A 24,049-nucleotide genomic window follows, 5' to 3' on the forward strand; every position below is an offset into this window, starting at 1 on the left:
GGAAACAGTAAAAGAAAACATTCAGGAAGGAGTTCAAGAAGCACAGCATCAGGCTAATAAACTGTACGAACACCCCAGAACATGTGTGCTCTAGGTAGAATCCACAGTGTTTGTTTTCAAAGGAATTTGGGGAAATGAGGATCATGAAGGTTGTGCCTAGGCCATACACGTCAACAGCTAATGCCAGTCAAACTATTGCAATCTGTGCACATTCCAGTGATACTGCCTTCCATAAGCAAGATCCAATCTACTAGTCCTCAACTATAATTTTACAAGTTTACTAAATCATTGTTAAACCCCTCTTATTAAAACATTTCTACCCATAGCTGCCACTTTTTGTACAAAAAGTTAGCAACTCAAAGATTGTTAAATATTGAAAGTAGTCGGAATCACCATCTTGCTACAGAATTTGTCCATCAGTGAAAAAGACAACAAGCAATTTAGAAGTGACAAACTGAGTAAGAAATGAAAGGTGAAAAAATCATGCAAATTTATACTTAAAGTGCACTTGTGATTCCTGTAAGTACATTTCTGTTAGTGCAGATTAAAATAAATAATTTATTATGCATATGTAGAGAGGCTATTAATAGTTGTACTGGCAAATACATGACATTGTTTCCATATATAGGCATATAAAAAGAATCAACTTTTTTTTTTTTTAAAGAATAATCAACAGTGATGAGCAACTAGTACAAAGGTTCATATCCATAATGATGGAAACCAACCACCATGCATTGAGTGTTTTGTTTTGAGAAACAACTGAAACTGAAAAGAAATTCATAGAGCAACTGTATAGCAAATGATTTATGTAATAAGCATATCCAAATTAGATTCAGATCTTTGATTTCCCTGACTGTCTAACACATAAAAATTTAGGATGTAAAAGAGCTTCAAGGTTAGTATACTACTAGTTAGCCTTTAAAAACAGAGATCAAAACAGTGTTTGTAAATAAAAATGTGTGTATTTTTAAACCATATTCCTTTGCACTTGTTCTGCAAACTTCCTAGAAATAAACTCATCATCTACCTCCTTCACAGCATGATATTACACTTTTCAAAGTTCACAGGAGAAAGACAAGTGGTAAATGTAAAAACAAACCAAACCAAACCCAAAAAACACCCAACAATCAACCCCCAAACCAAAAAAATCCCCTTTATTCCGTATTTCAATAGCACATGAAGTATGCTAAAATTATGCCAAGAACTTCTCAAACAGAACAATGTAATTAAAATATAAATAATTCAGAAATATTCTTGACTAGGGTTTCCCAAAGAGACTTCAGTTAATTGTTTATCTATCGAACAATAAAGTATTTTGTTACAGGGGAGATTTTTATCCCTCTACAAGCCCTACATCCCACCTGTTAAAGGGATGTTATGTTCTTCCATAAACAGGTTTTTGGAGCCCTTGTTCCAGATATAGAGTCTCTAACAAGTCTTCAACTAAATTAAATCTCCATGATCAGTAGTAATTTGCATTCCAAATATCCAGTAATTAAGATAAAGTTCTCCTCAGCTTCAGCAGTCTCAGCAGCATCTTTGCCCCTGGATTTAAGGGTTTCAGGATTCAGGGTCTTCTTCAATCTGCTTCTGAGACAGCTAGGAGTTCAATAGTGTGGATGCTAACACTGGAAGCTGGTCACATTGCCTATACATTTAAGCATTCATCTTTAATCCCCCCAAAAGCCACAGATGATACTCCTTCTGTCTCTCTTGTCATCCAGAGTTAATTATACTTCTGAGCTGAAAGTATCCTGTCACTTAGTTACCTAGATGTGTCACCCGGCACAAAGGTCACCGTGAAATAAACCATCTTCCAAGGAGGCAACCGTGCACTCAGTGACCCTGGAGGTCGCTGTGAAGGCAGAGCAAGAGCGTGTTCTGCAAAAGAAGTTGCTCTGCTCCTGAGCTGACACATTTTGCTGCTGGGATGCAATGAAGGTTTGAGATAGATCCTCATGCCAGAGAGATGAACAGCCTCAGCAAGGTTCCATTTTAAAATGGAGATAATACCAAGATGGACACAACTGGACAGAACGTCTAATAGTTGAGTAAGAGAAGTGAGGTAGGATTTTTTCTTTAAGAAAAGCACCTCCCAAAACACCAAACTCAAACTCTACTTTTAAACTGAGAAGTGACTTAAAACACAGGATATTCCAGCTTTATTTGATGACAACCTATTGCAAGTCTCTTGTTAGAGCTGAATATTCTTTCAAAAAATTCTTTTCCCCATTTGGACAAACTCCCTCCCAGGCTGAGCCTCTCATCCATTAGGACGTAGGTGTTCTGTCCCCTCAACCTGAAAATTAAGTATATCAAAAGAAACAATGGTTGGAGGCAGCAGCCAGGTCCTTTCCTTTGCACTGCTCAAGCAGGCAGGGTGCAAAACCAGAAGAAATCGCTCATGTTCTCTATGCCAAGAAACCATCGATGGATTTTGCACAGCCACTTCCTTCACTCTCCCTCCCAGAATCATTTAACATGAAGTATCTTAAGAGTGGAAATGCTTTGAAGCAGATAATGACTAAACCACTCCTGCTGGCAAAACACAGAACAGGCCTCACTGCTTTAAAATCTAAGACAAAAGAATGGGCGGCCAGTTATTGATTCTTAGTTTCTTTTTTAATTCTGGTAGTGTTTTGACTGGTGGTTAAAAGAGAGGAGCTAGTCTTTGTTGGGTGGTCCCAGGACTGGACCCCTCGGCACAGCATCCTTCTCTCCCTCGTGCCACAGCAGACTTGCTGGTGACCTACTTCTTTGCCCTAGCAGTGCCAAAGGGCAGCAGGCACCGGTGCTGCTCCCAACAACCTGCTTCTGGGCTGTAGGGAAAGCAATTAGAGGCAGTGGCGTGTACTTCTTTGCAATGGGAAAATACATGTTTATGAGCCAGACTGGAGATTTCTGAAACATTTCAGCATGTAATGAAACCAAAGCTATGTTTACTACCATAAACTATCAAGGACCACAAATTAGATACTACTGCCTAAAAAAAAAAAAAAAAAGAAAAAAAAAAAGGAAAAAGGAACCCACATATATAGCTTTCCTACTGCAATGGCCTAATGACTCAACCTCACTTTGATTGCTGGCTCAAAGACTATCTATTTGCACAGATGAATTCAAGATGCCAGCCTTCAATCTCTGTACTCTTGGGAAATGTTTTACATATAGTTGCTGAAAATAATGGTTAGTGGTCTGAGCATGTCTTTTAATAATACACAAAGTCTGTTCTGGCTGATGTGGTAAAAGAGAGTAGTAATGTTGTTTATGAAAACCCATGGGGGCCCCCCGCACTTTTTCCTCAGGTCAATTCTGAGCCAAATAATCAGTGAAGCAGGTGCTTTGCCAAACTGCATTTACCACCCAAACTCCCATTTAAGAATAAAACATCTAAATTGCTGAACGATGGAAATAGTACTGCCGAATAGAAGAGAGTACCATGAAGCTGAACATATCTGAGAATCTGCTTCAGTTGTGTAAACTGAATGACTTCCTATTCAAAATGAGATTCTCAAATTGCCACCTCCTAGAAGAAAAAGATAATGCTAAAATCCTGGGCATTAATAACTCCCAAAGACTTGCTCCTAAGAGCACAGTACAGCTGCACTGTGTTATACCATGTATCCACCATAGAGAATATTGAATAGGGCAAGAATTCACATTGCTGACTTCTGGTAGGAATTGTTACAGAAAGGTAAGTGGAGCTTTAAACTACACCATGCTTAACAGCTGATAGGTACTCATGGACAATATTATTTACACTTCACATTGACTTGCTACTAGCACACACTCAACCTGCCTTGGGGGGGGGGGAGAAGAAAAGACCATATCAAAACTCACAGTAAAACTGTGTATATTTTTTCCTAAAACTATTAGCATTCATTTTTATATGCTCTTGAATTTTAGTAACCATTTCAACAGACAATCACAGACAATTAAACAATAAGAAAACCTGTTTGACAAGTATAATAAAAAATGCTTGTCTATTTAATACAAGCATACTCATTTCAAATATAAAAATAGGATTTTCATCTTATGTATGATTTAAAAAAAAACATAATGCAGAAAGACTGAATGTTTATTAATTTTTCATTTCATTTTGAAGAGCTGGAAGTACAGATTTGGAACTATTAGGTCTCAGTATAATTTTCTGAATAATCAGGGGAGGGTGGAGAAGAAAGAAAGAAAAAAAAAGTTGTTTTTCTGAGCTAACTGCCAAGGTCCCTGAAGCTCTCTATAGTAATTCCTGAAACTACAGTAGTCTTTGATTTTAAGAACAATGTTAATCAATTGCAAACTTCCCTTCCCCCCTGAAGTCATTCATAAAACCAGATGTGACGGCTTGTCTGGATTACTGGAACTACATGGACTATTTCCTCCTGCCCAGAAGCAAATGTGATTGTGGTCAAGATCTCAGCACTCACCCAATGCAAGAACAAAAAAAAACCTTGGAGGCTTAATAGATTTTGGCATTAGTTTGCTGTGCTAACATGTCCCAAATCAGGATTTAAATTTAATCTAAGTCACAGTTCTCTGCTTTATAATAAGAGGCTGTTTAAGGCACAAATATCCATAGTGCATTGCATTATATGTGGATGAATTCAAGCAGGACACTGATTAAACGGGCTTCAATTCCTGTGTGCAAACAGCAACAGCGAGTGCCTGGCTGCACCTATAAGAGATTAAATAGATTGGGGAAAAAAAGAAAAGTTCCTTAAAATAGGGATGTCCAACCTACAGTCCTCAATCACCCGGTCCCCTCTGCCCCTCTCTCCCAGTTTCAGCTGTTGCCCCGACGAACGCTTCAGCAGGAATGTTTGCTTTTAATCACACGATAGCTGCTGGGCTGCAGCACTCAGTCCTACGGCACCTGTATGAAAAGCTGTATGAAAAGCTGTATGGCCTGCCTCAGCCAGAACACCACACCTAAACAGGTCATAAAATTCCCTGGGGATTCCTTGCTACCATCTAGGCTTCCAGGCACAAACAATCCCTGATTAGGCCAGTGTTTACTAACGCAAAGAGCACGCTCCCCAAAAGGTGCTCCAACAGCAGCACAGACTTGCTTACAGAACTGGAAGTTGTGTCTGTGCAGTGCTGTGCCAACGCCGATTACAGAAAGGGGCATGAGAGAGATTTCCTCGCCATGGAAGGGAAGGAAAACATTTTAAGAAATACTGCCTTCAGCTGCTTCTCATTGTAGCAGCTCCTATGGTTTTATGCTAGGAGAAGGACCTGCAAGAGGGATTGCAAAGAAATATGACATTAAAAGAAAAACCCACAATCTCCTTTCTCATGATCGCGAGGACTTGATGGAGGCTGTGGCACAGCACAGGCAATGAGCACCTGAAGCTGAGATCAGCAGGTGGCTACAGTATCCAAGAAGCGTGACTAGATATTCTGTCAACAAGCCTGGTACAGACACTTCAGCGGTTTCCGAACTTTTATCTATAACTTCAAGTTCCTACTCCCAGCCAAAAAAATTCCAACGGAGCCCAGCACAGTGGAAACAAACCTTACCCTCTCTAGTTTCAGATGTGCAAAAGAAACAGCACAAATCCCCGTTACAATGAATGGGGCCTGCCGTCAGAACTTTTATGTACATGTGTCCAGGAACAAGATCAGCATATGAAATTATGCCTATAACAATACCACTCCTCCATTCTCTATGAGACCTTGCTGTCTTAGTTTTAATTTAGCTTCTAATTTCTAAGTGCATGTGAAGTACCAATGATTATCAGTGGTGCTACAGTAACTGAGTTAGTATAACAAGATAAAGAAGCAGAATACATATTCAGAAGAAAACTGCATTTTACATAATTAATATGGTTTCAAGCAGACCACACACAGTAGTAGAAGATCTATTAAATGCCAAAATATAAACGAGTTCTTTCAAGATAGAGGGAAAAAGATTTTATGAACTGTTAATACCATACTGCATGCTGGAAGTATCTCCAATAATGATGTATCACAGAACCGTGCCAAGAAGACTGAAGTAATTCCCCCGAAAATGCAGCCTCACCTAGATGCATGCAGTAGAAGCACTGAAATGATAATTTCTCATCTAATTCCTGTAACATTATCATAGGATGTATTCATAATGTGATAAATACACACACTCCTGTTTAAAAGATGAGGAAAATCAGGTGGATTGACAGTTCAATAAATGGATGGGAAGCAAGTTCAAAGCAGCACAATATATTTTAAGAAAAGAAGTCCCTTAGTCACAGATTCCGAACCGGAACTGTAGATTTAACATACTGGACGGGACAGTGAAAACGGACATGCACGTGTGTCATATCTCCTACTGCCAACACAGGAATTCCATGCACAAACTTGTTTTGCATTTTCCAAATTTGATCTGGAAAAGTCTTCTTTTGAGACATACTTTGGGGAAAAATTCTTAAGATCCCATTACACAAATAAAAATGTGAAGACGGTAAATAGCAGAGAAATGACTATTTTTGTGTGTTTGACAGTTTGAGGCTGCTTTGGAAAAGAAAAAAAACCACCTTAAATTTTAAAACTGGTAGCAAAAATAAGCATTGAAAGGGACTTAGGTTTCGGTGAGTTTTGGAGTTGTTTTGTTTGTTATTTTAAACACTTTCAAATAAACATGGAGTTATTGTTTTCTTCATGGGAACATCTGTAATTTTCTGTACCAGGTAAATATATAAACAACTTCATCCTAATGGCCTAGAATTATTTCTTGAATATATACAGTATGTACTTTTAAAATAAAGTGTATACTTTAATATTCTTGCCAAATACTACACATGGGTATGCATGGTATCTGTTTCTTTTAGAAATTAATGCACTCATTTTGAATTACTGCTAGAGACTAAACCAAGGTTTTTTTTGAGAGAAATTCTTATCACTAGACTTGTCTCAGTTTGACTTGATTGATTCCTCTGTAGTTACATTAAGCTCAAGCTTGGTGCAAGCAGTTGTTTTACTGCTCTGAAATGCTTGAAGTCCAACATAACTTACTGAAGAAACAAAACAATTTAAGATAAAGCTAAGGTCATGCAAATGTTGTGTTGAGAATTTGCCTCTAAGTATTAGTAATACAGAAACTAGTAATCTGTCCACGAGACAGAAACACTCTCCCCCTTCCCCAAATAAAACATAACTAGTAAGATATCTGTTGAAGTGTGTGTTAAAGCAGACACCTAAAATAAAGCATTTCTGCTGCTACAGAAAGTTAGTATAATTTTGGTTTATGTCACCCTGATAGAAATACTTTTATTGGGTTTTTTCATATAAATATTTACCTAATTTTGTCTAACATTCGGAGCAGAATAATATGACACATATAGCTCAAGATGTTGAAAAAATTAATACTACTATATTATCTAAGCTACAGGATATGATATTTAATTTGGTAGAAGAGATTTTCAAAGGTAAAAAGGTCATTCAACAGACATGAGTCACAACCCTTATGACTTTGATAACTCCTCCTCCAATACAACGTACACTGTACAAAGGTGATAGCTTGTTGGGAATGCATCCAAAAAATATACTTACCTTAACGTAAAGTTAAGATTGCAACTATACATTTTCAACGGCTGTAATGTTAACATTAAGATAAACGTGTGTGGTTAAATTTCTGCTTGTGAAGAAGTTTTAATCACTACACAGAAATATCAAAATAAAACCCCAAGAAACCCAAACCCCATATATTAATACTTTATGACAAACAGGTCCACTCCCATTTGTAAGGTGCTTTTCTCTATTATGATAAAAATGAATTAGATAATAGCTACTATTACCTAATTAAAAGGTATTATTATCTATCTCAGATAATGCAACAGATTGACCATTCTGCTCATCCACAAATTAACCATTCTGCTCATCCACAAATTACAGTATCAGCTATTGCCACATCTGTAAGCGGTGGTACGTAAGTGTTACACATTCTAACTAAACTACAAGAGAAGAATGCTGAAACTCCTTACCACAAAAACAAGTCAGTACCATTTGGGACTTCTCTGTTCTTTCAGTGCAGATTAAAAATCTTAAATCATTGAAATGACGTAAAAGAAATCCTCAGCTAGTAAACAGAAATTTCTCAATAACACGTAGAAGTGTCAGGACAATGTTAAAGAACAATACACTAATTTCTTGAATCTGAAAAGCACAACAAAGTGATCCATGTATGAGAATCTCCATTTCTGGGATGGATAATTATGATTTGAAAAAAAAAAAATAAATCTTTTTGTTTCTGGCAAGTCCAGCTTTCAGCACAGACAACTGATATGTTAGTCCATTTAACTTTACTATATTTTACAGGAGCTATTTTTAGCCATTGCAAAACTAATGGAAGAGCTGAGAGTCTACATTCCACTCTAATTAAGCCATCATCTTTAGCAGCCAACTATTTTGTACATTATAAATGCAGCAATACATATCAGAGATAATACTAACATCTGTTTTATGAGGCAACAGGCCAAGTGGCTAAATACTAGATCTTGGTGAAAGAACCAGATTTTTTTGCTTTCTAGGACTGTGCAACAGTGCTTTCAGCACAGCTTATGGGTTCCCCAGCTTGGTAGCTGAATCTGTTATTAGAGGAAAGTGATGTACGTTTGTATTTATACCAAGGAACTATGTCTTTATACTCTAGGATTGAGAACTCTTTCACAGTAGTTTTGCCTATTATATCTGAAGTTACTTAAGTTCACACCCTACACTCCAACCAGCTGGAAATGCTGCTCCTGTTTTCATCTCCAGCAGTAAAAGAAGGATGGAAAAGCCTCCTTAAATCCTTTCCTCATCTTTACAGGTGGTCAGTAGAAAAGATCACTTTTCACTATTGGGGATAAGTATTGCCACACCCAAAATTCCGCTTGCAGAGATGCAGGCATCTCATTCCATGCCTTTCCAGTAAAAGTTTATGGATGAACACAGAGTTATTTATAGAAGCATTACTTCACATCCCCATTTGCCTGAGACTTTTACAGAGCATCACTGATGTATGCTGTGACACATTTGAATAGTGTTTTTGCAACCCTTCTTTCTCTGACCCTTAAAATATGGTAGGAAATTTCTCACTGGCTCTTAATGTCCATTTTCTATTTAAGAATTCCCTAGGTATTAGAGACATCATGAAGAAACAGAAGCCTGTCTTGACCTACAACAAGCAAAAAGAAAACTTCCTGACTTAACTGCTTTATATGCAATAGCAATGAAAAAGAGGCAGGTGATTTCACTTACTGATTATGTGGACTACAAAAAAATTCTTAATACATTTACATTTCAAAATGCACATCTGCTTAAAGTTTTCTTTTTAAAAACTTTTTACATTTTCTTAGTTTTTAGGAGCCCTGATCCCCCACTGACCTGCAGTACAGTAATCCAAATCTACCTTCTTATGACCCAAAATGAAACTCTGACATTTATAAAGTTGACAGTGAGAAGTGTTGAATAAAAGTCTAGGATTTTAGCTGAAGGATTTCTTAATGCTCATTTAACAAGTTTTACTCTTTATGTTCAGTCTCAGTACCATCTCCCAAGTAAGCTGTTTCTTGTTTTGCAAATATACTTGTGTAGGACTTTTCCATCTAGCTCTTGTTACCAGCAGAGTTTCAATATCAGCTAAATTGAAAATGGGAAGCATCAGTTTCCAAATAACCAATGCACCCACGAGACCTGTAGCATAACAGAAATAAAGCAGCATAAAACAATAGCTTTTCAATGCATCATGTATAGATGTGCCTATAAAAGTAAATCTTAAAGGGTATGCTATAAACCCAAATTTACATAATAATGGCTAAAAGTTCTCACCTTACAACTGCATTAAACTAGGGGAATGATATGTTGCTTTTTATACTGCTGAGTATTCAGAAAGCCCACAATGAGGCATACTTGTTAGTGATTTCAATGCCCTTCCTTTTTCAGAGTGGGTAAGATTACACATGCATTCTATGTGTTTTCCAGCACCAATCATGTGAATGGAATCTTGAGTGTGGTATTTAACCTCTGTTTATCCTAAATTGATCCATTTTTTAATATTAAAAGCCTTGCCCTATTTTACAAGGCCTATATACACAGTAGTTTTCACACATACTTACAATTTTAAAAAACGTTCTAGGAATATTTTTTGCCAAATTCCGGTGTAACTGATTTTGATATGCTCATAACTTTCAAGACATTCTTCTTCAAGACTAAAAGTTTTCCACTTCATTCCAGTTCAGAAGCATTTTTACTTAGCAGCTTGAGAAAAACCTTTAGTAAGTAATCAAAACTGTAGCATGAAAAATATGTTAAACAGAAGTAGAATATTCTGCTTTATTAATAACCAAGAGCTACAAAAAATACTCTAGATATGACATTCAGCAAAACCTTCATGAAGAAGTCCTTTAAGCTAAAGAAAGAAATTACTGCAGTCAGAAGCTATTTATGGTTGAAGTTAACCTGTTGCATCCCCAAGAGTATCTACTATGTATTCCTCTATAATGAACTATCTAATCTAAAGCATGTCATCTTTAGGAGACAAAAATATACAAACTAACTTTTGACTGAAAAATACCAGCATGAAGACTTCTTCTACCTGATCAGAGAGACCAGCATATTCTGGTAGAAACTTAAATGTTAGGAGGTCGTGGCTATTTCCTAGCTGTATTTGAAAGGGGGGGTGGGGGTGGGGAGGGCAGGGCGGTTTGTGGATGGGGGTGTGGTGTGTGTTTTTTGAGGCTCTGTCAAGCATTCTATTAAAGATGTCAAGAGTCACAGGAGAAAAATAAAAAGCAGTCTCTATAATAAAAAAAGAAATTAAACTACATAAAAATAAAGTACAGTCTCAATTTGTCTACACCATCTTCCAAAATAAGATACTGTATTTAGCTCAGGCTAGCATCCTCTCAACCGTACGCTTCTCTGACCTCCCTGAGCATTACTGGTTTCTTTTTCACACCCTTCCCACTGTTTTACCTAGCCAGGATGCAATGCACTGGCATTATTATAAACATTCTGGGGTACAGACAATGCTTCTGCCAGGTTCTCCCCATTTTCTGAAGATGCCAGAACCACATCCAGCCCTTCTCTTCTCCTTTTGCTAACCCTGAGGGAAGAAGTGGCATCTCTGATAATTCCCAGGATATGCCACCAAAATGCTCATTGCTGCTGTAACTCAGATTTGCAGGAATTCTCAGTAGATGTACTTGACTATGTACTAAGCTTCAAGTATATTCATTGTGATAAAGAAACATTTAAATACTTCAGGACAGTAGACAGCTTATTTTATAAGAGTGGAAAAATTCATAAAAGTAATTAGAAACATCTGACATTTTCAACATACACGGTTAGCAAAGTGCAAGACAAAAATTAGTGAAGAAAATCTGCAGAAAATATTACATTGTAGATGGAAATAAAGAATAAAGTAACTCAACTGCATAGTTTAGAAAATGTATGTGAATAAATTCAGCATATGGATGCCTGTAGTTAAGTTTTAAAAATCTGCTTACTTGACATACTGTATAAACCTTAAATTGACAGTAAATTTTTTCAGGTAAATGCAACAGACGGGAAGGCAGACAAATGCTAAAGAAATGAAATGTTACTTTTGAGTCCGTAAAACAGTGTTGTCTATTATAGAAAGGAAAGAGTTACAAAAATGGGAGACTACTTGCAGAACTTGCATCTCCCTTGCCTTTCTTTCATACCCAAGGTCATCTGGTTCAAGAATCAAATTGGAGTTAAAGAAACCAATTCCCACGTGCACAGCAGCTGCTGCCCTGACTGTGTCACTGAGATACTCCCATCAAAAAGAAACACTTCAAAAAAGAACACTTTAATATTAGTGCTGGCTGCTAACCTGAAAAATAGAAGATGATACTGAATACTACTTTACAGAAGACCAATGTTATTTTTCCTCCTGCACTTAGGAAACTTCTAAGGATTTTTCTTTTAATTCTGTTAGAATTAATTAAAGCTTGAGAATACATTCACTCACTGCCTTGTACAGAATCCTAATACAGGTGAACACCAATTTCTAAAGCATTTAAATTAACAATCATAAATTGTTTCCACATTTTGCAGTATGTTACAACAAAAGGCACAATTCAAGAAAGGAGTTTGCCCCCCAAAACAAAAATTAGCTGCTGATGAATGCCATGTACTTTATCATAGATACTCATTTTATTCGAAAAGTGCACATACAAAATGAAAAAAGTCAGATTTAGATACTGCTCTGTGAAGTGGTTTATGATGAGGAATCATATTTGAACCAACTTGACAAAGATGAATAGTTAAAACTGATTACATTTTTCTCCAGCTGCTGAATACTTTGTTTGACTCAGACTAACTGGTATGAATAAAGAAGCAGAGAACAACAATTAAAAAACCCTCTGAAAATAATTATTTTGTTCTAATGTTAAAAGTACTACCTGTTTTAAATTTCAAAATGTCATGTTTCCATCTCTTCTGGAGAGGAAAGACTGAAGACACAAATCCTATCAACTTGAAGAAAAATCATGAAATAATGGGTTAAGTTTCAAAAACAAAATTTGAATAATCTTCCTGAGGATCTCTAATTATACAGATATTATAGTTTGCAAAAGGTAACTTTTAACATCCAGTCATTCTCAGCCTAAAACACCAGCTTCATATGAGCTTATAAATAAGCAATAAACAAACTCAAATATTGAAGAAAACATGCTTCCATTAAAGGAGATTGCCGAGTCCTAAATGGGCAGCAGTTCAAGAATGCTACACTAGTAGTCAGGCATGTACGATTTACAGTACTTTTACTTTTCTACTGCTGCCACTAAGTTTAGAACATGTCCTACAAAAAGGCCTTGCTGATTTTAAAATGTTCTGTAGCTCTGTAGTATGGTTATTTTGGTACTTTTCAATACAAGTCTTTGAAACCCTGCCTTCAGTCTGACTGTCTTGTATAACCTTTTACTAGAATCTAGTTTACTGCATTTTGTCTCCCCACCCCATTACACCCATGTAGTTCCCCATGTGCTCCGGGCAGACTGTCAGCAGCATACATCCTTACAACTTTAGAGGTTAATAAGGTACTTTTGTCTTTTATTTTTAAGAAAAGCTGACACTTCTTTGTCATGGTTTGTCTTATAACTTTAGCCTACATTTGAGAATTAGGGAAGAAATAACCTTGTCATGTCATACACAGATCTGTCTATAAAGGGAATATCCTCTTAAAACACATTCCACTTAATTGTTTTGCAAAGTCTTCCCACATAACAGACACATGAAGTAGAAAAGTAGTAGATGGTTTTACATATTATGCTTGTAAAAAGCAACAGGCCACACAGTCAATCTGCATTCCTCCTAAATTCTCAAGAATAGTTTTGGAGGGTTTTCGACTTATGTTACTTAAAAATCCAAGTGATAAGATAATATGCATCACAATGTTGAAAGAGCAATTTCAATCTCATATTTAATAACCTAAGTGATGTAAACAGTGTAAATCCTAAAATCTATCATAAAAGGAGTTATGTTCCTCTTACTGCGGAAGAGGAACAAGAAAGGTAGGCAGAAGAACAGAACTAAGCAAGTTTTTTTCCATTTCTCTAAGGACTGGCATAAAGTTTCTTGCCCACGTTACACAAATAAGCCAGTTGTTAGTAGAGAGCTTTGGAACATCTGGAATCACCAAAACCACTCTCCTTGTTTATTCTAAGGATAATCCTTCACCCTGAGAGCACAAATTTAAAAAAAAAAAAAGACCCAGATTCTAATGGCATAGCCGAGTTATGAAGACAACACACCCAGAATTTGTCAATGTGTACAAGGAAAAGGAGAAAGAATTGATAATTTTGAAAATTAATTCAACACCATGAGAACTTTGAAAACATTTAATCACTTTGTTGCCTCAAATTTGTTATTTCTGCACCATATTTTTAGGCCTTTTTCCCCCCAAAATTTGGCTAGACCTCCGAAGGACAGCACCAATCTTGTACACAGTAGCTCAAAGTGCTCTAAGTGGTGATTTAATTGATGCTCATGTGACCATTAAGAGGTATTCTGTTTTTGCAAACATTCAACTTACCATTGTTTGAGGTTTTTCCCCCTACTAAATATTCAAATGGCTCACAGTTATTGAACTATTCAATAACTGACAAATGTATTAATACCAAACCGTAATACCTCACACTCTTCATTATCTTGATGGACAGTAATTTTATATCATTATTTGCACAATAAGTTGTCTTCACTCCAAAATTCAATCCCATCTGTTTCAATTGTATACTTACTTCTTCTTTCACTTAAGTTGGAGAAACAGCAAAAAGACTCAAGATTTTTCAGAACTACTCCTTGCCTCAAATGTGTAAAAGGTTTAACAGAAACTTCTGAAAGCTAGAAAGTAAAGTTGTGGTCATACCCCCACATTTGCCTAGAGTACTCCTACAAAACCTTAACGCTATTCCCAACCTTCGACATCAAATTAAACGCAACTACATCTTCCATCCATGCATGACATCCAAAACAATTCTATTTTCTATGCTTTTTCAGACAAACAGCTTTTTACTGTCACATGCAGCATATTGAGACCTCCCACTTGAAGAATGCAAAGCCAGAAAAGAATTGCCATAGAGAGTGAATGGACTGTTCGTTATCTGTATATTCATCTGCAGCAGAATTGGACTCTCTTCACAGTCCACAGTTCAAAGCCACATACATAAGAGTAAATCTCAGCCTGTAATCTGATAAACATTTTACTGCATAAAGCAGCACCGAAGGCAAAAAAAGCACCCTGAAGAATCAGAAGTCCTAACCTCCCTTAACAGTTTGTTCCTGCCCCAGACCATCTGCTGATATATGCCAGTACAAACCTTTATATGGCCACACAGTGAACTGGATTGTGAATGTGATTTGTCTGAAAACTAATTTAGGGAGAAAAAACCCACCAAAATAAAACTAACAACAAAAGCTGTTCACCATATAGCTGTCTGTGCAAATGTAAAGCAACACAACATGGCACAGACTTGTTTTCAGCAGCAGTACCAGCTGACAAAATCTGACACTTTCTTTGAACAACAGCCTCAAGTCAGTTTGGGCAAAGCTTCCAGTTCCAGCACACGGAATGGTCAATGACCCAGCTAGAACTTTTCCATCCTAAATTTACATCACAAACCTGCCCTGCATCTTAGTGATCTGCAACAAAAAAAAAATCAAACTGAATATACCTTTTGACAGTTTTCAAAAATACATAATGTTAAAGTTCCTAAGTTCATAAGCAAACCATAGCACCAGTGATATACTAAACCATATCATCAATATTATTTTCTGTTTAATTAGGCAGTTTGCGTTTGGGACTTTTTTTAAACAAAAGGACTTTTTTCCATTTCTTTTAATCACCAACTCTCAACTTCTCCGCAAAAGTTACATGAAGTTTATATATGAAAAAAAAAAGTATATACATACATACAGATAGAAAAATAATTTCAGAACAGCTATGCACCACAACTATTTGCAAGTACTATTTCCAAATCAGGTAAATAACAATTACACTTACTATTAGCTCTTATTCCTTTCAATAATCTATTTATTTCAATAGTTTAACAAATGTGAGTACACAGAAGGATGTTACATACGTACTTATAAAGTTCACGTACACATGTTTTATTTTTAAATTTCATAAAGAAATTGTAAACAACAATGATCTTTAAGTGCTCTGAGTATTACCTTTTACGAAATAACAAAAAAGGTGGATTAGCCATTATATTCCAAGAGTTCAGCAATATTCTCCGGGTTTAAGGCCCAGCACTAATTCAGAAAACTACTACTATTGTAGTAACCCACATGAGAAGTTCTCCTTTCTGACCTGATGCGCTTGCAAGTGTTTCTATCACACTAACAGAGCCTCACGTTATCCCTGCGATTTATCTCAGAACTTTGATATAATCAATCTATTAGCACCTTGGTATTGCAGACTTAATTATGCGTTCTCCTGGCTATAGGTCTGCCACCTATTATATTTTGTGACACTAATAACAATTGTGGAAAGTTAGTGGAAAGCTGTCCCCCTGGTTCTTCTCAATAGAAATAGCACTGGTTCTGCTAGTTGCATTTTCAGGTTAACACGTTCTTGTGTATAATGGAAACTTAAAATCTATGAGCCCTGCTACCACGTTGCGGGATAGCAAATGTTTAAAAAACCTCAACAGAAAAACCAGTTTGCTTCAGCAGCGGACTACCATACATAACACTACAGACATGAAACAGATATTATAAGCTTTTGATCCAAGCTCTCTGATCTGTAGTTATTTAGAGAACAAGCCAGAAATTCTCTGTCATTTAAAAAACAATACATCTCCAGTGAAGAAAATAAGGCTTAAAGAAATCCACAGGAATTGGAGGCAGAAAAAGCTAACTAATTTAGTCATGTCTACATTAAGGTTTTTACCAACATAGCCCAGTTTTCCCGATTTGTACAATGGGCCAGAGCACACCCTCCCTGGGTCTTGCCATGTACCAACCTTTCTTTATGCACAAAAAAAGAACAGGAAAACTCTGCATATATTAACCTCTCATAGCCCAGCCCAGCCCTTCTCAGTCAATCATTTCTTATTTGGTACCCGATAGCTATCTATGTATCTATAATAAAATAACAAAGGCCTTTAGTATAGATGCAGTTGTCCTAGCAAAACTACACTTAGGCTAATATTTCTCTTTTTTTTTCCCCGGTTGCCCAGCAGAAGCAATAAACCACACTGATGAGAGCACAGTTTTGCCATCACGGTGCGTCCACACCGGAAGTGGTCTGTACACCACTGTAGCAGCAAACAGGAACTACAGCCAAAGTGGGCATAATGTTGATACACAGTATAGGAACCTGCATCTATATCTAATATCAAGAAAAACAGAAGGTGTGGCCTACCCGTAAAAAACAACTAGATCACCACTACCTACAGTTGGTGATCTCGCAACTTGAGCCATAGTCACTCATCACGTGAACTCTCTCAACTCACACTTTTTGTGAAGTTAAATGCATTAGCCTGAATAGCTTGATTTCAGCCTCTTCTATTACCCACAGTACAACAGCAGCAGAATTCCCAGCAGAGCTGGTCCATTTAGCTGAACATAAGCCTGCAACTGCACGCTACTATCCTGTTCGTAGGAGCGTCTGCTCACCGCAGAACTCAGCCATATCCTCCTCGCCAGCTGCCAGAAGCTGCACTGGCAAAGCTGATGGATGCCACAAAACTGCGTTAGTTTGACACACAGTCATAGAATTCCTGAAGGTTCAGGAAAGCACCCCACAAAGCACCATGAGAAAACCCACAGAGCAGAACTTTGCTCCATAAGATACATGCCCAGACTGCCATGCAAGTAGCTCAATTCACTGGTGAGCTGTCAAACATAGTAAGCAATCAGTAACTGTAAAATGGCAGTAAAAAAAATGGTGTGGACTTGTGTCAGTGTGACATAACTATATTGCTGCCATTCAAATAAACAAACTAATCAGATATAATGTTACTGTAAGGACAGGCCCAAAGCATTTTGTTAACTAATAGCACTACTAGTTTCTGTTTCAATGTAGTACTTCCAAATCATATCTCAAAGTAACAGAAGTCACAGATAGGATCCTACAACATAAATCTCATTTCTTTAAAAAACCCACCATCACCACCCTCCCCCAAATACTACCAAAGAAGCTATTTTGCTTGTGCCAGGAATTTCAGACCAAGCATTAATAATTAAAGCTTCAAAGTACCATACAAATGCCTTGCCCATGCTACAGAGCAATCTCATGAGAGACGCTTCAGCTCAGTCCATTCTTGAACCCATTCACTTACTGGATCCATATAGAGAAAACAAACCAACCAAACAAAAAGTCTACCATCAGCCAATTTGTACCAGTCGTACGAGTGATTTCTAGAAAAAGCAAAACCCAAAAGCAGACTGTGACCCTCATGCTACATACGACACACCATAAGGCTTTGCTACTCTGAATCTAAGTAGAGGCCGTGTAACGTCTTAGTCTCTAATTCAGCAAAGCACTGAGACATTGACAGATAGATTCTTAATCCCATCATTAAGCCCTTAAACCACTATTTCCCAATGTAAAGGACATGTTTATCTACTTATTCTGCTACAGATTTTAGGTTACATTGTAATGAATGACCATCCACAATGTATAAAACTGTTCCAGCAGAGCTATTACACATACTATAAATACACTTTTCTATAGCCATCACTAATCATTTATCTTGAGTTAAAATAACAGATCTGGTCTTAGAAAGACATCTGCTCTGATAAAGAAAATTCAGTCAAATGTATACAAGTCTACATCATATACAAGTTCCTATGTTAACAGTCAGACTGACAGAATTCAGAAGATGGAAAAAAACCCAAACCAAAACAAAACCAAAACCCCCACCCATGCACCTACCTAAAGGTATTTTAAGGACTGTTTATGTTCCACTGAGAACAGGATGTATATTTTACTAATACAAGTTCTGAACAGAGTACTGTTTAAAGAGTAATATATATCCACAAATGGAAAAAAACTGAAGTGCTTCCCTAAGTCCACCAGTTCTGGAAGCGTTTGTAGGGACCTGAGAAGTCCCAAGCAGCTGTACACACATTTTCATGTCTAAACTGCAGTAGACTAGTTCAGGATATTTTCACCTGAATGTGACATTTTCTTGTTCTGAAGAAACAAGAGTAATTCAAAATTATTTGAGGCTAATCTGTGCTAGCTGAACAGTATTTGAAGGCAGTCTTACTGCTGAGTGTTCAGCCTAATTACAATGTCTGTTCAAAACAGATTAATTAGGTTACTTGTACCTTTTTAAGGTGTCCTTAGGCACTTGACCACAGCTAATAATAAATACCCAGTGCTTTTTATCTCTAAAAAAGCAAGCGTCATTACCTCTATTCTAAAGATGGGGAAACTGAGACATGAGTAAGCAAAGTCATCTGTCTAATGTCACCTAGCTGAGAGCAGAGCAGCCAGGAATGAAATGCAGGTCTTCAGAGTCCAGTCTAGTAGTTTAACTGAACATGGTGAGGTACAAGTGTCTAATTTTATATACAAAACATAGTTCTGTAATCTAAGACTCAACTATCCAATTTATACTATGTTAATCTAACAAAATACTGAGCATTTTTCAATCATATTAATTTTATGAATATTCTTGTCCCAGATATGAAACGGAAAAATAAAACAAACTAAAAACTATACCGGATGTGCCATCATGTAAGCATAATTTACATATATTTCAGTTGTGGTACTGTTCATCACTACTTAAAAAAAAAAAAGTTACCAATGGCCTTTAAACACGATTCTGTCATGAATTTTATGCTTCAAGATTCCCGAGTACAGCATCTTAGGAAGTTAGATGACTAGGGCTTCCATTAAAACAAAATATCTACTAAACCAATCCCTTTATTTTGACAAATACAGAAATAAAGACATTTTTGCCAATGTTTGGTAATTTTAGAAATATGTATTATGGCCGAGTTAGAAAAACTCATTCCAAGTAGAGCCTTTAACACTTCCATTTGAAGCAAATGAGGGTCTGTTACATGCTTATTTACTTTAGGGCATAGCCCAAGTTCTCTGTCTTGACCAAACAATTTCATTTAAGCAAATAAAACCAGGTAATATACTTTTTTTTTCTGGTGTTAAACAGGTATTGTTTTGGAAGCACAATTTTGAGTGAACCAAAAATTTTCTTAAAATAAATCCTGTAATATTAACGAGAAAAGTCTAAAGTTTAAAACATTTAAATTACTGTCTAGAAAAGAAGTGGTAGAGAACACCCAGAAGTACAAAAGTACAATCATTTTGCATACGCAACAGCTTCATTTAAATACTGTAAGTAATAATTTCTATTACCCCAGCCATATCAACTTACTATGCTGACATCTATCATCTTGACTCCCAAGAAAGCACACATCTTTGGAAACACAGGCTGCCTCAGAAAAACTTGTCTTTTTTTTAAAATAATGATTTAAAAAAAGAAAAAAAGACTGGTTTTTTCATATAAAACTTAAAAGATTTTATTTCATGGATGCCTTACTTAACAGCCTACAGCACCATAAGTTAAAGTTTAATTTTATGAGGAAACAGAGTTGCCACTTCCACCAGGAAGCAAAGAGTTAAAGGCTGTGCAATTAACCTGAAAGCAAGCACTGGAGAGGCTAGTTTACCTGCTGGACAAAGTTCTAAAAGGATGCAAGCCCAGAGAAGGACAGCAGAATTTTGGAAGGGAAGGCAATATCAGCAATACTGGTTCTTACCCAAGCTCCTTCCCCCTCCTACAAAAGAACCTGCACTGGAGATAAAAAGAGGTAAAAAGGTAAGCTGGCTTTATGTAATCTTTCAATCTTTGATAATCAGGTAATTTTGCTGGTGAAGCTACTAAACAGAACAAACTAAAAAGAGGATTTGTTTACTGCCAAGTTTATTTCGTACTATGCATTTGCTAACTACTGAGGAACAAGTGTTGCATTTTTCACCTTGAACAAACTTACGTGAAAACTTGCTTAGAGGCAAAAGATACTTTCCACATCCTATTAACTGTCTGTGAAATCTTTAAAGTGAGATATAGAAGAATGAAGAAATTATTTTCTAGAAAAAGCAGGACAGAAATGTCTAGTAGATGTTTGCTAGCAGAGGTTTTTAAGAAACTGCTCTATCAGATACAGAGTCACTTTTTTAAAGTATAAAACTGTCACTGTGAGAAGTGTGATCTAAGGCCTATTTCAGGCCTGTTTAATTAAACCCAGTACACTTTGAAACAAGTGCATATACCACATCTACGTTTTACCACTTTCTTCTTAGCAGTTAGTTATTTTGCCCTTTTGTTTTTCATATTTTCTCAGAACCTACTTCACATCCTGTTAGTCAGTAGCTGTGAAAGTTTGCCAATCTTTGTATCAGGAGTGTTCAATTGATTCATGACTACTGATCCACTTTTACTAACTTCATCCAAACCTAACAGTTAACTACTTACAGCACGCTGGAGTACGTGGGGCTATCATAACCAAGTGCATGCAGAACATAGAATATCAATAAGCAATGTGTTATATTGATCACTGACCAATAGTCACCTTAGATTCCATGCCAGGATCAAGTTTGGGATTAACGTTGGGTTTAGCCTGTTTTCAGTGGTTTTCATGAGTATTAGCAAAACATCTAAACCACACATCGTTCACGATCTAGATCAACCCAGCTACGTGACGCTTTCAACCTTTACTGTAGCCATGCATTCTACAACTTCCTCATCTTTCTGCGCAAGATTGCAATATGCAAGTAAAAGCCCATTTTACATATAAGCACTTTTAAAGTTAGAGTTCTTTAGATTGAGGAAGTTTCCTCCTGAAGAAACATGAGTGAAATGGCGTATCTCACACTTCACTGTAGTTCCTTTTACTTTGGGAATATGCCACTAAACTAGCTTTTACGCACAGGTATATGAAGACTAATTTGTTTTGAAGAATTCCCAAGAAAAATGATACCGATGCCTTCACATTCCACTGCTAATATATGCCACTGCAAACAAAACACCATCTTTAAAAGTGGTTCTTCCTGATATGGAAGTTCCTCTTAAAAATACCTAAAAGCTAGCAGTTTACAAAGTTTAAACCCTACTGGGATTTCCATGTTAACTTAGTAACCTTTCAGTCTTGCCCAAAGAACTGCATCAATACAGAAGTTACCATATATAATGGAAGAGACAGTGCAACCAAAAGATCTAATGCATCCTGTTTTGTTTTTTTTTTTAGTTAGTATCACTGTCAGTCTCATCCACCAAGGATAAAATAACCACAAATAAAACCAACCCTCCCCACCTCCAACAACAAAAAGTCCCCCCAAACAAAAACCCCCACTCATTTCTGTTTAAATTAATCCAAACCCCACTCTCAGTACTTCTACAGAAATTCTGCTTTCCTCTAGCTTACCTGTAACACTACCATAATTACTTATTCACACAGCTCACCACTTCAAACAGGTTTACCAGCTTATATATCATCATATCAACTTTGTATTAACATAGTGATTCTTCCTAGACACTTATGAGCCACTGATTAAAGTTCAGCATTTTAGATGGATTCTTAGCCTTCAGCCATCTCATGTGCTACAATATTAAGTAGACTGCTACATCTCTTTTGTGCCTTCTTTTCCTTTGTTACTCAAGTGAGCACATTGCTAACATTTAAAATTACAACAGAATTTAACAGCATTTAGGAAATAAAATTTCTCCTTTTTCAAGCACGCCTTTCCAATTTGCATTTGAACATTAAATTCAATGCTTTCCATTTATGGACTTCTTACTTTAACTAATTGTCCAACTAATAAATTCAGAGATACATTCTTTGCCCGGTTAACCATAACAACTTGCATAGATTTAGCGGTGTATATTTAAAAACAAGAAAAAGGCAAAAAAAAGCAAGCTTTCTTTTGGACAAGGAAGAGGAAGAGCTAGCAGGTTGAGCTGACATTTAAAGATAAGAGCACAAAAGTGAAGCTGCCGAATTGCATCTAACCCTGCGGCTGACAAGCAGAAAAGTAACAGTTGCACAGGCAACCGAAACTGGTCAAACTACAGGGATGGGAACAAGCAACCCTTGACTTTTCAGGACCTTTTACAGCGTTGGGGGGCTGTTCGGGGTTTTGTTTTTGGAGCGACAAGGACTCTTGCTGTGTGAAAAATAACGTTGGTCGGACCATTTTCTCCCCTTCACGGGCTCCGAGTTCACGGCCTACATAAAGGAAGCTGCTCCGACTCCTGCGCGGTGCAATGTACAGAGGAAAAGCTCTTTGCTTGACCCTGACGCAGGCGGTGGGGTGGTACCGGGAGCCCCTCCGGCCGGGGCCCCGACGGGCGCCGTGCCCGGGCGGCGGGGGAGGCGAGAGCTACCAGCCACCGCAGCGGCTCCGCCGCGCCGGCGGGAGCGGGCAGCCCCCGCGCTTGCGGAGGGCGCTCCCCAGCCGGCGGGGCCGCGGCCGGGGCGGGGGGCGCGGCCCGGGGCAGGCCCCGCCGGAGGGACGCGGCCGCTCGGCGCGGGGAAGGAGGGAGCCGAGAGCAGACAAAAGCGGGTCGCGGCCGGCAGCGGGGTGGGGCCGTGACCGGGCGGCGGCGCCTCCGCTCCCGGGGGAGAGCGGCGGGAAGAGGCCTGGGGTGGGCACGGGCTTCCGCCGCCTCCCCGGCCCGGCCGCGGGGTGGAGTGGGCGCCCCGCGCCGCGCCGAGCGGCGGGCAGGGGGCGGCGGGGCGCGGCGGGGCCGGCGGCGGCTCCATCCTCCCCGCGAGGGAGGGGAGCGGGGCTGGGGCGGCGCCCGGAGGGACGCCGCTGCCGCTTACCTGGAGCTCGGTGAAGAGGATCTCCCTCTCGGCCGCGTTGGACGCCATTGCGCTGGGGTTTCAAGTCCGCACCTGGACGCTGCTGCTGCTGCCGCCGCCGCCGGCGGGGAGGGGAGCGAGGGAGGCGGGTCCGGGGCCGGGACTAAGGGCGCATCGGGGGCGGGGGGAGCGCTCCGTGCTCAGGCAGGCAGGGGGACGCGGGGGGGGGACGACGACGCCCCCCCTCCTCTCATGGGGGTCGCGCCGGGCGCTGGGGCGCGGTGCGGTGCGGTCCCCGCCGGGCCGCGGTGCGCTCCCCCGCCCAGGCGCGGCGCTCGGCCCTGGCAGCGCTCGGCCGCCGCGGCTGCTGCTCCTGCGGCCGCCGCGGATGTCGCACCATTTGGCTGTCACCCTGTCGCAAAAGCGTCGCTGCTTTGCGGCTCCCGGAGCACGTGACGGTGTGTGTGGGGAGGAAGAGCGGGCTCCCCGGAGGCGGCCGGCAGCCCGCCCCGCCCTCCTGCGGGCACAGCGGCGCGAGGCGCGGAGCGCGGGCTGGGCGGGAGGGCGCGCGTGGCCCTCGGCCCCTCAGCCCCTGCGGCCCCTCAGCCCCTGCGGCCCCTCAGCCCCTGCGGCCCCTCAGCCCCCGCGGCCCCTCAGCCCCCGCGGTCTCCTCCCCGCCTTCCTCCCGCGTCGCCGCCCTCCCCTGCCGGCGCTTTCCCCCTCCGTAAAGCTCCAGCGCTGGGAGCCCTGTCTTTTCCTCCTGTGGTGGCGGGGGGAGGGGGGCGTG

The 24,049-nt window shown here is 39.2% G+C and overlaps 1 protein-coding gene across 1 annotated transcript in view; it reads right to left on the reverse strand.

Moving 5' to 3' along the window:
• Window positions 1-23,665, reverse strand: part of PKN2 (protein kinase N2) — a 56,482-nt gene extending 32,817 nt beyond the window's left edge. The window contains exon 1 of the mRNA XM_075508452.1: window positions 23,284-23,665. Within this exon, the coding sequence (XP_075364567.1) occupies window positions 23,284-23,331 (48 nt within the window). The 5' untranslated portion in view covers window positions 23,332-23,665. The remainder of the gene's footprint in view (window positions 1-23,283) is intronic.
• Between the last annotated feature and the right edge of the window lie 384 nt (window positions 23,666-24,049).

The sequence above is a fragment of the Mycteria americana genome, chromosome 7 (genome assembly GCF_035582795.1).
Source record: "Mycteria americana isolate JAX WOST 10 ecotype Jacksonville Zoo and Gardens chromosome 7, USCA_MyAme_1.0, whole genome shotgun sequence".
In the NCBI taxonomy this organism is placed as follows: domain Eukaryota; kingdom Metazoa; phylum Chordata; class Aves; order Ciconiiformes; family Ciconiidae; genus Mycteria; species Mycteria americana.